This window comes from Manduca sexta, chromosome 26, assembly GCF_014839805.1.
Source record: "Manduca sexta isolate Smith_Timp_Sample1 chromosome 26, JHU_Msex_v1.0, whole genome shotgun sequence".
In the NCBI taxonomy this organism is placed as follows: Eukaryota; Metazoa; Arthropoda; class Insecta; order Lepidoptera; family Sphingidae; genus Manduca; species Manduca sexta.
In genome coordinates, this window is record NC_051140.1 from 4248336 (window position 1) to 4263913 (window position 15578).

Here is a 15578-nt window from a genome sequence, read left to right on the forward strand (position 1 = left end):
CTCAGTTCGTAATTTATTGTTAATACAGTCGTAGTGTAGACATTGCCGCGAACACGCGTGTTAATTCATAAGGACGTAACATGGATATGTTTTGAGCGCGTAATTCTTTACACAATCATATTAGATATAAATTAAACTTACTAAAGCGACAGAAAAAATATGTAAAATATATCTTGGAAGACCACGTATTGCGCGTAAAAATCTAAAGTGTTATTCAATATATAAACCCTATGTTCATTCTATTTTATGTTTCTATTACAAAGGATAAGTTGTAAACCTTTTTTAATATTGTAATTTATTCAAACCAGTGAGACAATAAGTGTAGAGCCATGTACCGGGGGGCGCTGGTGTCGCTGGCGTTGTGTGTCATCGTCAAGGCCCAATTCGAGGGTGAGTATATTCATATAAACAATATCGGCTATGCATGTTAAGCCAGTGGCATCTCCAATATACATTAACAATAGTTAATTTAAAAATAACTGAGTGACTGATGTGAAATACTGACGATGGTGCAGGCAAGGTAAGATTATCTACGCTATGATGGATATTTTTAAGGGTGTAATAAAAGAAGCATAACGTAGAGCATAAGATTTGAGGTTGTTCACTCTGAAGACGAAAATATAAATCAGGTTGTTAAATGTCAACGAAACCTGTGTGACGCTCTTTTCATTGTACATATTTAAGATTCTTAGCATTACCTATCTTATTTTGACATCTGGTGTCCAGTTCCAAAACTTTTTGCATACTCGGGTTTATCGCTGATTACTGGTTTATTTTAGGGCACTGTGTTTAAATTCCAATATCCTAATGCACCTATTTACAAACCTCGCTTACCTGACTACGGAGCAATGCTATAATAAGTCTGTTTCGCAGTGCTTTCGGCATGACAGCCTTCGCAGTGCGAGGCATAGGCGCGCTGTGATTGGCTAATATCGAGATATAAGTTACTTCAGTTTGCTCACAGATAGACAAAGCTGAACAAAGCCAAAGAAGTCTATGAAATTGACGATATTATGCGTCGGCGCACACTATGCATCCTCATAGTATTGTTTGGGAACACGAGTTTCATTTTCATATCAGTTTTTAATATGAAAGTATGGACTCTATATCTATCATGGGAGCATTCAATAGAAAATGCATAGCGCCTTTGACACTATAAGACTGAGGGTTTTTAAAATGTAATAAAATACTTTATTCATCACGTAGGCGAACATAGTTGCACTTATGATAAGTGAAGGTGTACATCAGTATATTTAATAATTATTAAAATAAAATTGCTAATATACATATAACTAAAGACATTTTCTATTTGACATAAAATAAATGAAACACTATAAAGTAAACAATAAAAATCCAGCTCGGGCTGGCAGGAAAGAAGAAATTAAAAGATGTATATAATCTTAATTAACTTAAGGGGGAACGCGTCGCGGTCCTCACTTGTGAGGACGATAAAAGCCATAACCTAGTTAACCTACCAGCCATTCACTAGCTTTAATGGCATTTATCAATTAATAATGTTTTCAGGCGAGCCGTGTATAGATAACGACCTTGTGGGAGTGTGCACCGCCGTCGACAACTGCATATCAGCCCGCGAGGGTATCAGGAACCGAATACAACCCAAAGTAAGTTATGTCCATAATTGACACGTGATACCGGCATTTTTTTATTTGTCTCTCTGCAGATTAAGTCTTTAGGAAATAGGGAATAGAATAAGCTCTCACGTATTTAGATACATTAAAACACTTATATACTTAATACTTTACTTATTTCGTCTCTCTCAAATCTAAGTTAGTCGAAAAATAACAACAGTCTACAATTGTTTCAGAAAAATTAGCCTCAGTTGCCATTATAGTATGCTAAATAGTTCGATAAGTAGGTTCATGTTTGAATATTATGACGTTATATCTAGAAACTTGGATATAATACCAAAGGCCGTCACGATGACTTTCTACAGTCGTTGACGCTAATAGAAAACAAAAAATGTAAGGGAATAACATATATTAATAGTAACTTCGAACCTAGGGTTTGTCATTCCTATACATAACGTTAGCGTTAGCGATTGTAGAAAGACATCTTGGCTACGATCCAGAATCTGGATTGAGACTAAAAGATCCCACTGCCCTAAATAATTGAACAGCCGTGTGCTTAGCAATATTCAAGCCTAGTTGGGTGTGAAACGGACTGCCGAGACGAATGTCCACAAGTGTAAATCCCAAGGGCAGACACTTTTAACTTTGCTAAATATTATGTGTGTATTCTTTGTAAATTAGCGCTTGCCTCAACGGTGAAAGAAATCGTGAGGAAACATGCATACGTGAAGACTTCTCAAACCGGTTTTCAGGATGTGTGAAATTTACCAATCCGCACTAGGCCAGCGTGGTGGACTAAGGCCTAATCCCTCTCAGTAGTAGAGGAGGACCGTGCCCAACAATGTGACAGTATATATTACAGGGCTAATATTATAAATACTCAGCAATTGTACGTAGTACATTAGAAATCTCACACACGAACTTTATAATTTCCCACCAAACCCCACTCTGCACATCATTTTTTATACCTACAAATATATATTTATTGAAAACCTTAATATTTCAGTTGTGCTCCTTCGATAGAGAAATCGCTATCGTCTGCTGTCTCGACAATGTTCCTACAACAACTACCGCTCCTGTCGCCACTACACAGTAAGCCGTTACTTTAATAACAAATATTTATTACCACGTTTGCTCGCGGCTTCGCCCGCGTTTGAATTTTTCAGGATTAAAGTATCGCTTTTTATTCTGCTGGAATGAAGCTTTGTCCTTCCCAGAGTCGCAAACTATCTTTGTACCAAATTTCATCGAATTTGATTCGGTATTTTTTGAGTTTATCGCGTTTAGACAGAGAGACGCGGCGAGGGACTTTGTTTTGTACGAATATGTTAATGTAGGAATATACTTATGAATATTAAGTTAAGTTAGACCTATAAAAGCTATGCGGAAAACTTCATATAAGAATGAATGTTAGTTGACTACCTCATATATCTAGTTATTTCATGAACCACCTCTAGTCTGTCCATTTAATTTATGAAATAACTAGCTTTTGCTGGGGATAAAATACCCAGCAAAATTTCCCGGGAAAATATATACCCATATATTTTCTAGGGATAAAAAAAATCGAAATTGGTTAGTAGATCCTGAGGTTAGCGTGTTCAAACAAACATATCAGCTTTATATATTAGTAGAGATGTATCAAAGTATAGGAAATAAATTTGTAGATGCACCTACCGTGTTGACTCCTGCACCACCGTAAGGTCGACTGGTAAAAAATACCTTTGGCATTAAGTCCGCCTATATATGTCTCTATATATAAAGTGCTTAGATTAATAAATAGAAAAAAAAATCGATAATGCACGTTACTATGATTATGTGCATGCTATATGATCATGAAATCAGAAGCGCGAGATAAAATCAGGGATGTTATGGATATGAAATTTCGGATCTGGATACGGATATGGATATAGGAATAAAATTATATCAGTTTCGGATACGGTTACGGATTCGTAATTATTTCAGATTATTCGCTAGTTTCAGGTATTTTCGGTTACGGATAATAGATAAAAATAGTATGTAATACAGTAGAGCGTCGATTACAACTAACGATGAACTAATTGGGGGATATGGGTGTTCTAAACCAGTGTGTTTTGCTTTGAGATGAAGTTTCGGTGAAGTAGTGCAAAGTTTTATCACACTGTTTACATTTTGCAAAATTTACATTAACATGATTAAAAAAAATCTCGAAATGAAACTCTGCTTTGGACGCCTTTTTGTTCTTACAAATCAATTTAGTTACGTAACACAACACTTTTTCTTCACTTTATTAAATTAAGTGCCTACACATAAATAAAATATGATTATGAATGAGGTTATGTTTTGACTAAAAATAACAAACAAACTATGCAAGATTCAAGTGGCGCGCGAGCGGTGAAACAAAAACTTGTCGTAACGTATTATCCGTAACTTTTGTAACGGATACGGTTACGGTTATGGATATATTTTTATTTCGGATATCCGGTAGTTTCGGTTACGGTAACAGAGCTTCATAACATCCCTGGATAAAATGTTATCTTCCTTGCATATCTACATAATAATAGAACGTCACAACATTAGTATCTACCTGTTGCAGTCTTATCCCTTCAGTTACAAACCTCTTCTGACAGATTGATCAGTTTTTTTAATATATTTATTTATTCAAAAATAAGCATTTTAAGTAGACTCAACCAAACACAACGCAAAAACACAACTAATATGTTCCGCACGCATTAGGACCATCGCGCTGAGATGTTTCGCACCTGCCGAACCCTGAAAAGAGAAAAGATGGTATGCTATATATACATATGTATCTAAGAAATAGACTTAACGAAACCCAACGAAATCATAACTAAAATAGCACAAGAAACATAAATTTGCAATTTCGTTTATTTGGATGACGTAATTATTTCAGATACTTTAGTTTTAAAACCAAACTACTGAATCAATTGAGGACTGAGCGACTAGGACCTATAACAAAAGTATTCAATGTTAAAATCGTATAAAAACGAATATTGTTCACTGAATAAAAAAAATACAAATATGTAGTGATCTAGTATAATATTTGGCAACAAAATAACAATAAATGGAATTAATATTTCGTCATTGATTTTTTGTTTGTTTGAAAAACACAATATGGTAAGCCACGTTTTACACACGAAATTTTTTCCTACCTTCATTCAATATTCATATTTCAAAATTACATTTATAACACAAAATGGGGTTTAATTTATATCGGTTCCATAACCGATTCAGATATAATTTATATTATAAGGTGCACACATTTACCAAATCAATAAACAAAATACACATTACCTTTGATCCAATATTTAGATAAAAATATTTACGACTACTCTTTTTATCACCTTCAACATTCTAAAGATTAAATCGAAAACAGCATACAGTCGCCCCATTTGGCGGACAGAATTGATTGTATCAATTACCTAATACCAGCCTAAATTTGCTGCCCACGGAAAAATCTACGAGCAGATATTATGCAACACGGATTAATTATTCTCATTTCGTCTACGTCCTCCCCTTGTGGCGCCACACATAGCAAAAATATTTGCACTTGTTTGAACTCATGTGTGGCACGGGTAATTGCGTATTTGTGCAAAGTTTGTTTAAATGTTTGCGTATTTGCCATTCGGTATCGGATTTTCGACCACACATCAAAGCGTTCAAAGTTATCGAGTTGCCTGAAGGAGAACCGATTATACGGAAATCTAAAAGTAAAAGCCATAATAATTTATATTTGGTCAGTGCCTGTAACTGTGTTCAAATGTGTGGCAAAGTCTTTGTTCGAATAATTGTCTTTGTGTGGCGCCGGCATTACATTAATAACAGTTAAAAAATGCTAAACTGCTACTAACTACGACTGCCGATCAACTGTACAAACGAAAAAATCTGCAACGATGCACCATACACACATTCGATAAAACTGCGCAAATAAATCGCTACTTTAAATCGTTGCCTTATGGTATATTTTGGTGACGCGTGGAGAATATAGGACCGTCCGATATAACTGTGCAAACTCAAGTTGCCACGAAAAAACGTTGTAATGATTTGCTCAATGACTGCCAATTCAACTTGGATAGGAGTTTCGTTATTTAAATGTATATTTTTTTAAGCAGACTTGGGTGTTCAACAGAAGCAGCTTAATATTACTTTTCAAGCGCAATTTGTAATAATTACCATCAATTGCACCAAAATGTGTAACTGTGCAAATCATAAAGCGATAAGCACTACTTATAAACCAGATTTAAAGTTGGTCTCCTAACAATTTGTCTGCAGTTAACGTTCATTGTTAAGGCCCTCCCCCCGAGAAAACAGCCTTGAGCATTTGTTCCATAAATTTAGGCGCACAAGTTACGAACGAGAATATGCGAAGATTTACGAATAATTTTGTTACAAAATCAAGGTTAGGCCTGTTTGAAAATGTTGAACTATCAAAATTTTCCTTATTAAAATGTTTATCTAATAGTGTTTGTTACAAATTAAAATGATGTGTACTTTAGAAGAACATGCTCAGAATCAACAATTATAGTCGTATTTTCACTAAGAAATTAATAAATACCCGCATTATAAAAAAAGTTAAAGAACCAAACTAAAGTTAGTTTATCATATAGTTGAAATGTTTATTTTTTTAATATGTATTACTAGGTGTTGCTCGCGCCTTCGCCCGCGTGGTAACCTTGCCACAAACAACCTTGACATAGGTCCATGAACACTATAGCGATTATTTCCGTCACAGGTACCAGCGCCATCTATTTAAAAAAAATGATTATACATCACATTATTTCTCATGGGAACAAATTACCGAGATAAAAGTAGCCTGCGTTAAACCAAGACTTGGTCTACCCGTGTGCCAAATGTCATCCAAATCCTTGTAGTTCTTTCTGCGTTCTATTCTAGTTAACGTCCAAATATATTTACAAACTGTCGAATTTGTAATAATATAGTGAAAAGTAAAAAAAAAACAATATATAGATTCTAAAAATCCGATTGCCGCGCAGTATTGCTGGAGTCACTGCTTAATTAACCTTCATATGTATTTATATCGCTTACGTACGTGCCGAGCAATCTTTATAAAATACAACTGCTCAAAATTTATTAATTAGTTTTGGACATGAGGAAAATACTCATTTTAAAACAAACATTTTCCTTATAGCATTCAAAATATTTTATAAAATGGTAATGTATGTGGTCTCTTATCACTACTCTGCCATAAATGGTGTATATTTACTAAAAGGTTAATAATAATACAGCGTAAACTAGAGTATGTGATAGCTTTCGTATTTTTTTGACTTCTATTGATTATTTTATTTTAAGGCTAAACAACGTCTAAAAGTTTTGACTTTCTTAATATATATAGTCATGTATATCTTAAAAAAATGAGTTTTGTTTAATCTTTAATATTAAATAAAACTGCTTTTTGTTTATATTACAACCTTCCTGCAATATCCAACACCCAGTTTGTTGTAACTCTGACGCGCCACGGTCATTAACTCCATTCAGAACAAACCCAAATACAAAGAAGCCAGCCATAATCGACAGTTGTAGTTGTAGCAGAAACAAAATACATATTTTAACATATACTTACTTATTATTACTTCGGCTTCTATTACTGTAGTATTTAGTCTTAGGAGACATATATTTTTTTTTTAGCCGACTCCAAAGAGAAAGAGTTATCAATTCATTGTAAGTTACTTTTAATTTTAATCGGACCACGGGGATTTTGCGTTAAATTTTTATAACTTCGAAATATTCCCATTTTAATTTAAATAGGTATAGGACCTTGAACGTCATTTAATTTTAATAATACAAAGAATTGTCAAGAATAAGATTTTGATAATTCTTTGTATTATTAAAATTAAACTATTTTTCGAATTTTATCGCGATTTAATATTTTAGTTTTCTCACTATTTAGTTTTAAAATATTAAAACCGCGATAAAATCCGAAAATGTAGTTTAATTTTATTGTCTAACATTCGCGTAAACATAAGAAATCATTAATTCTTTGTATGTTGACTTCAGTATAGACTTAACATATGATCGTATTAAAAATATTGTTGTTTGTCTTTGAACTTCAAAGAAGCAGCATAAACTCCTCTTAAAAAAAGTGTTATTTTTTAAGTATCGGATTCAATCAGATGAGTCCGTATGATTACAAATCGTTTGACACCGCCCTGGCAACATTACGGGTCCATAATTATTTCACGAAGTTTTCCCATATGTAATTAGTACGGTGAAAAAAAAAGTATTAGTAAATAAATATGGAACTTAAAATTTACCTACATTATCGTTAAATCTATCCTTATTTAGACCAAAGTACTGTGGTATATTTCTGCTCTCTTACACATAAATGAGTAACTATTGCTTAAAAATGTATAAATTATTAGTCATCATATGGAAAAGCACAACGTAGGATTAACAAAAGGATAGTAGGTATCTATTTGTACCCAGTTTATGTGCCCACATGTGCAATTTCCTTGTAATTTATAATAATTTTCATGATTCATTGAATTGATTAATGCGGTTATAGTCATTTATTTAATATTAACATATGTCATTGGGTAAATTAAAAATGTAAATAGGTGCTTAATCTCCGCTTTATAATCTGTAGATATAGATAATATAATAAATAAAATTTCTTTTTATATTTGGAACACTTAAGAAATGACGTCACACGGCAAGGTGTGGATGGAAAGATATTAAGAACTAGCTTTTGCCCGCGGCTCTGCCCGCGTTATAAAATTTTTCAGGCTAAAGTTTTCCGTTATAAAAGTAGTAGTTTCTCGGGAGCCTATGTTCTTCCCAGGGTCTCAAACTGTCTCCATACCAAATTTCATCTTAATACGTTGGGTAGTTTTTGAGTTTAACACGTTCAGACAGACAGATGCAGCGGGGGACTTTGTTTTATAATATAATATTTAGAACTTTTAAAGTGGAACAATCCCGTCATACATCATTGTTGCATAACTTTAACCGTTTACGCAGCGCAGGCAACGGAAGCTCTCAAAACTTATAATTTTCCCCGTTTTTGCAACATGTTTCATTACTGCTCCGCTCCTATTGGTCATAGCGTGATGATATACAGCCTATAGCATTCCAGGAACAAAGGGCTATCCAACACAAAAAGATTTTTTCAGTTCAAACCGGTAGTTCCTGAGATTAGCCATTACTGCTCCGCTCCTATTGGTCATAGCGTGATGATATATGACTTTGAGCACTCCACAAACAAAGGACTATTCAACCCAAAAATAATTTTTCAGTTCGAATTGGTAGTTCCTGAGATTAGCCAATACTGCTCCGCTCCTATTGGGTATAGCGTGATGATATATAGCCTATAGCACTCCACGAACAAAGGGCTATCCAACGCAAAAAGAATTTTTCAGTTTGAACCGGTATTTCCTGAGATTAGCCATTACTGCTCCGCTCCTTTTGGGTATAGCGTGATGATATATAGCCTATAGCACTCCACGAACAAAGGGCTATCCAACGCAAAAAGAATTTTTCGGTTTGGACCGGTAGTTCCTGAGATTAGCGCGTACAAACAAACAAACAAACAAACAAACAAACAAACTCTTCAGCTTTATATAATAGTATAGATGACAAGACAGACGTCATGCATGCATTTTGTACTCAGGTTTTGTAGAGCCACGCACTGGATATATTGAATAGGTAAAATTTGCCTTGCCTTTAGCGAGGTTTTGATTACCAAGAAAATTTACAAAAGTACGCATCCGCAAGCGATTTTTACCGTGTTAACAACACGACAAGTTGTCTAAGGGAAATTTTCAAGCTTGAATAACTTGCAGCGAGTCACATTTATAGCATTATTGAGTGTCAACGCATTTGGTGGTTCTTGTTATTGCAGCGACAACTTTTTAGTCGAAACTTATCTTTAAAACATTGAAGGGCTAATTCCACCGGGTTAATATGGAATGAAAGCTGTGGATCTAGAAGGATTCTTCTTGCCGTGATGATCACTCAATAGGATCGTCTCAATAGGACATATAAGAAAACAAATATAGAGTCTTACTTATCAAAATTCCGCAAAGCTATGCTTAGTTAAACCTGAAATTTACTCGATCAGCTGTAAGTCAAAACCCGCCATCTTACCTCTTAATAAGGTATAAACTAAGAAACCAGTGATGTTTTTGATAACTATTTAAGCAATTATTAAGCACCTCCTAACGCTAAAACAAGTTTAAAAATAAGACTTATAATTTCTAGTTTTATTGTGCAATAAACCGTTTTATCTTCAGTAAACCGGTGACAACTACCCCAGACGATTTCGAGCCTCCTCCAGAGGAATACGAAATAGTAGGAGGTAAGACGGACACATGCGGGCCCGTGGACGCTAACCTGACCTCACCGCGCACTGGACAGCTAGCGTGGGACAGTAAGTACTAATTACTACGTATCAACTGCTATGAATGTTGCAAAGGAGTGACGATTAAATAACATGGAAATGTGCACATTATGTGCTCTTGACTAAGAATTGTATGCCTTATGATATGGTAGGCTGAATGTGATACCAGGTATTATGTTATATTCAGCAGTAAGTCTTATTGAATATAGCACGTATTTTATATGTACTAATAAATAACTAACGACTAGCTTTTGTTTAATAAATAGTCAAGGTCAGGGCGCTCTATTCCGTCTACGGAAGCTAATAAAATCGTGAACTCTTCGTATCGAAATCATTAACTAGTTTTGCTTGGTATTAACTAGGAGACGCGAGGAAAAGTTTTCAAAAGTAAATAACATTTTTAAAATTTTTGTCTTTCGTCCGTCCCTATGCTCAAATTTTCTTTGGAGAATGATGATTTAAGAACATTTTTAAGCTTTATTTTGTATAACATCATGGTTTATTTTTTGTTAAAATTAACCCATGAAATCAACTTCTTAAACAAGATAAAGCTATATTTAGTAAATCATTTGTATTATTATATTTCAGAATGTTTAGAGTACCAGGAAAAACTAGTGTACCCGTGCGAAGACAGCGTTTCATTGCGCTTCGGTGCGGGTAAGGAGAGGAAGAACAAATGCCACCTAAGCGCAGATAGCCTCATCGTGGGAGGAAAAGATGCAGATAGAAACGAGTTTACCCACATGGTAAGTGACGCACATGTAAGACCTTGACTAGTGACGGATAAGGGGTAACAAGGACAGTCGCCTTACCCGCATATAACTGATTAGTTCGCATTGGTTCTGCAGTTCAATAAGTTATTTAGACACAAGACCATGCGACATCTATATCTATTCTATACTTATAATAAATCTGTAGAGAGGTCAATTCTGTACATGAAATATATTTCCAAAATAACTATCAGGGGGTGATTAGGGATCGATACTGATGCCAAAAATGCAATTAGTAAAATTTTTGTCTGTCTGTCTGTCTGTCTGTATAACCGTTATAGAAACAAAAACTACTCGACGGATTTTAACGAAACTTGGTACAATTATTTGTCATACTCCTGTGCTGGTTATAGTATACTTTTCATCACGCTACAATTAATAGGAGCAGAGCAGTGAAGGGAAATGTTGGGAAAACGGGAGAAGTTACTCCATTTTTAAGTTTCCGCCGCGTGTGCAACCTTAATGGTTAAAGCTACACAGAAATCATGTATGACGGAAATGTTCTCCTTAAAATTATGTAAAAATATCCCACGACAGCATATGTCTATCTTTTATGGTTGACTCACAATAACACGTGTAACTCCCGATAGCTTAGCAGTTCGAAGCTTTCTCATTATATTTGTCTACTCTTACGTTTATAACACTCTCAGTCATCCCTAATTAAAAAAGTGAACATTATTAAATATTCCATAAAAAAGAATCATAGAAATCGGTATAGAAACACCAAAGTTATACATGAAATACGATAATAATAAGCCATCATGCGTGAATACTGAATCATGCTATAAGGATTATTTTTCTATATATATAAGGTCGCGAACGGACAGGCAGGCGGCTTGCTTGGCACCTAGAGGCTAGCGAATCACCTAGCGAGTAGCTTCGTAAAACGAACATTCTCGAACGTTCGCGACCGGCTCCATTTTTGAAGTCCGAAATCCACGCGGGCGAAGCTGCGAGCGAAAGCTAGTACATATATAAAAATGAATCCCTATTTCCCTTGGTCACGCTATCACGCGTGAACGGCTGGACCGATTTCATATTTTTTTTTGTTGTTGTGTTTGTTATTGTCAAGAGAAGGTTCTTCTTATGTGTTAACTGTGCGTAAACAAACATTGGATCCGTAAACATAATTGTTTTAAAAATATCTAGATCATTAAATTAGTGAAAAAAACTAGTGTAAAGTCTTTGATAAAGCATAAAATAGTGTATAAAGTTGCAGTGAATTCAAATACATCAAGATACCTAGGGAAAACAGTATATGATTGTTTTCAACGGTTACCAAATTCAAATCTTCCAACAAACAGCAAGAAAGTCTTCAAACTCTAAAAATAGCCTGCACAACTTTAAGAAAAACGAAGATCAATGAAAAAACAACATCTGAGAAGGTACGAGAGTGAAAAAATAAATAATAGTGCATTTTATATATCTGGAATTTGAAAAATCAGTTAAAAATATACATACTAATGCCATCTATGTGTCACAAGGACCACCAGATTTGAACTTTAAGCTAAAAAAAAAATATTTATTAACGCCATCTACAGTTAACAGGAAACAACTTTACGTATTTTAAACAAATTAATAAAAAAAATTCATATCCTACCACTAGAGGGCCTGAAACAAAATTTTATAAAAAATTCGTCAGCATGTCATCTTTATGCGCAGGGTGCAAACAAAAACTTCCAACTAAAGAATACTTAAAATGTACTTCATGCAATAGTATCTACGATTTAGAATGTGCCAATGTGTCCAGAAGTCATTTTTCTCGTTTCATGACAATAAAAAATAAAAATACATGGCAATGCCAGGCTTGCCATTGCAGCATTCCTAAAAAGGGAAATATTGATACCCCAATACGCCCAAGCGATGTTGAAGTCATGAAACATCAGATCTCACCAACTGAACAAAGCAATATCACATTGCGACAACGAACACTGAAATCACAACGTTACACAGCATCGACTGAAAATACGAGCATATCCGGAGACACTATTTATAATGAAACCAATGAAGCTCTAGTAGGTATAGACACAGAACCTAAAACCACATTGGAAAACTTGAGTGAATTAATTGTTATGCGTCTAAAAGAAAATAATATATCTATTATCTCGGAAATAAAAAACACAATACAAACAGAGATTAATACTGCAATTATAAAACTAAGAGAAGAATTTATATATGAAAACCTAGAACTATCTAAACAAAATGAAAAGACAAAATTGGATATTGAAAAACTAACAAGAGATATCGAAAGCCTAAAAACTGAAAAAGAGAAGCTCAATAATGAAATAGATAAGATGAAAAGTAAATTTATAAACATAGAATACGCTCCCCCAAACAACTCAAAGAAAATCGTCCTCTATGGCTTTGCCGATTATTATAAAGAGTCTCAAAACGACTTAGATAACAGAGTCATCGACTTATTCCACAACATTTTGCACATTGATCTCAACTATTACATTGAGGACACATATAGATTAGGAAAATTTTACAATAGAAACCGACCACTTGTCATAGAACTAACAAGCAAAAGAATAACCAAATACATATTAGATAACAAGCAGTATTTTTATGGTACAAGACTTTCAATATCAGAATTCCTCGATGATAATGGAAGAAAAGAAAGAAAACGGAATCATGAAGAAATGCTTAATGCACGCCAAAAAGGTCTCCATGCTATTATAAGGAATAAAAAACTATACATAGAAGGAAAACTAGTAAGCAATGAAAACACTTCAACGGATAATTATAATAAAAGACAACAAAACTATAATAACACTATTACTGAAAGCCAAGACTTGGAAAACAACTCTATTAATATCAAAACATTTCGAATCTAAAAGCCAACAATTTAAAATCTTATTTCAAAATTTTCAAAGCGTGTACAACAAACAAGATTTACTGGAGGCATTCATAGACCACACGCCGCTATATCAAGCTATTTGTATATCAGAAACTTGGTTAACTGAAGAGAAAATAGAGTATTTTCACATAAAAGGTTATACAATTGCAGCGTCATACTGCAGAAGCTCGCGCACAGGAGGGGGTGTGGGCATTCTATTACAGGAACACCTAGAATATATAGAGCGAAAAGACATTACGGAGAAGTCTATAGAGTATATTATCGAACTATGTGCTACCTAAAATAAATATTTTAATAAATAGAACTACCTAAAATAAATATTTTAATAATTGTAATATATTGGAATAGAAGAGAGGAGGAAACATTCTATAAACAATTAAAGAATATCTTAGACTATATAAGTATAAAATATAAAAAGTATAATATTATAATAGGAGGTGATTTTAATATAAATATATTAGAAAATAATTTAAAATCAAACCAAATTCTAGATCTCATGTTAGAATATCAGTTAAAGCAAAATATAAAAGAACCAACTAGAATCACAGAAAACACATCATCGTGTATTGATCTAATATTTACTAATTTTAAAAACCAAAATCTGTATACCACTGTAGAAGAACTAGGTTTTTCTGACCACCATGGTACCATATTTCATATGACACTACCCCAAAACACCCAAAAAACTACTTGGTATATATGGAAAAGACTTTTTAATTTTAAAAATATCCAAAAAGTTGAATTAGAATTAACTAAGGTACAATGGGACAACATTTTTCAGAACAACCAGAATATAAATACTAACTATAAATTATTTAATGATACACTAATAAAAATTTTAGATAAACATTTACCAAAAAGGAAAATACAATTACGCGAAAACTCAAAAAGACATTGGCTTACCATAGGCATAAAAATATCATGCAAAAATAAACGATTGTTAAAAATATTCACATCAAAAAATAATGATAAAATACTAACACAATACTACAAAAAATATGAAAAGATTCTAAAGCGTACTATAGAAACAAGTAAAAAAATTAGTTACATGAATAAAATAAATAAATCAAATAATAAAATTAAAACAATGTGGAGTATTATTAATGAAAAAACAAACAAAAAAATAGACATGGAAAAATGTAACATAAAATTAAAAATAAATAATAAAATTACCACAGATCCCCAAATAGTTGCGAATACATTTAACAACTATTTTGCTTCCATAGGTGAATCCAATCACCTATCAGCTAGTTGTACACAAGATGGAATACCTGTAATCTCCCCAACACAAAATTCCATGTTCCTTTCTCCCGTAGACGAAAAGGAACTCATAAATATTATAAAAAACCTCAAAAATAAAAAGAGCCATGGCATTGATGAACTTCCACCAATATTATTTAGACAATGTGCAAATGAACTTACCCCACCACTCTGCAAATTAATAAACCAGTCTTTTGATGAAGGCTTCTTCCCCGATCTTTTAAAAATATCTCTTATAAAACCAATTCATAAGAAGAACGACAAATCGGAAACAAGTAACTACAGACCTATAGCGTTACTCCCTACAGCATCTAAAATATTTGAGAAAGCAATGTATAATCGAGTTTACAAATTTTGTGAAAAATACAATATATTGCATGAAAGTCAAAACGGCTTTCGTGTAAATCGCTCCACTACCCTAGCTGTCTACAAATTTATACAAGAAGCATTAAAAATGATTAACAATAAAAGCTATGGAATAGGAATCCTATTAGACATGACTAAAGCCTATGACAAAGTTCAATTTAACATACTTCTCAATAAACTGTATAGTATAGGAATTCGCGGTAAAAGCTATGATTGGTTTAAATCTTATTTAAAAAATAGAGAACAAATAGTGGAAGTACCACATTACAATTTTAACACTAACCTTATACAAAAAATATACTCTCTGAGCAAAACTATTAACTCTTCTATTCCACAAGGTAGTGTTTTAGGATGCTTACTATTTTTAATATATATTAACG

At 33.5% G+C, this 15578-nt stretch overlaps 1 protein-coding gene across 1 annotated transcript in view; it reads left to right on the forward strand.

Annotated features, from left to right (window-relative positions):
- The window catches only part of LOC115450761 (serine protease snake), a 24633-nt gene continuing 9055 nt past the window's right edge, over positions 1-15578 (forward strand). Inside the window, exons 1-5 of the mRNA XM_030178871.2 lie at positions 1-390; positions 1525-1622; positions 2596-2681; positions 9836-9972; positions 10531-10688. Coding sequence (XP_030034731.2) covers positions 330-390; positions 1525-1622; positions 2596-2681; positions 9836-9972; positions 10531-10688 — 540 coding nt within the window. The 5' untranslated portion in view covers positions 1-329. The remainder of the gene's footprint in view (positions 391-1524; positions 1623-2595; positions 2682-9835; positions 9973-10530; positions 10689-15578) is intronic.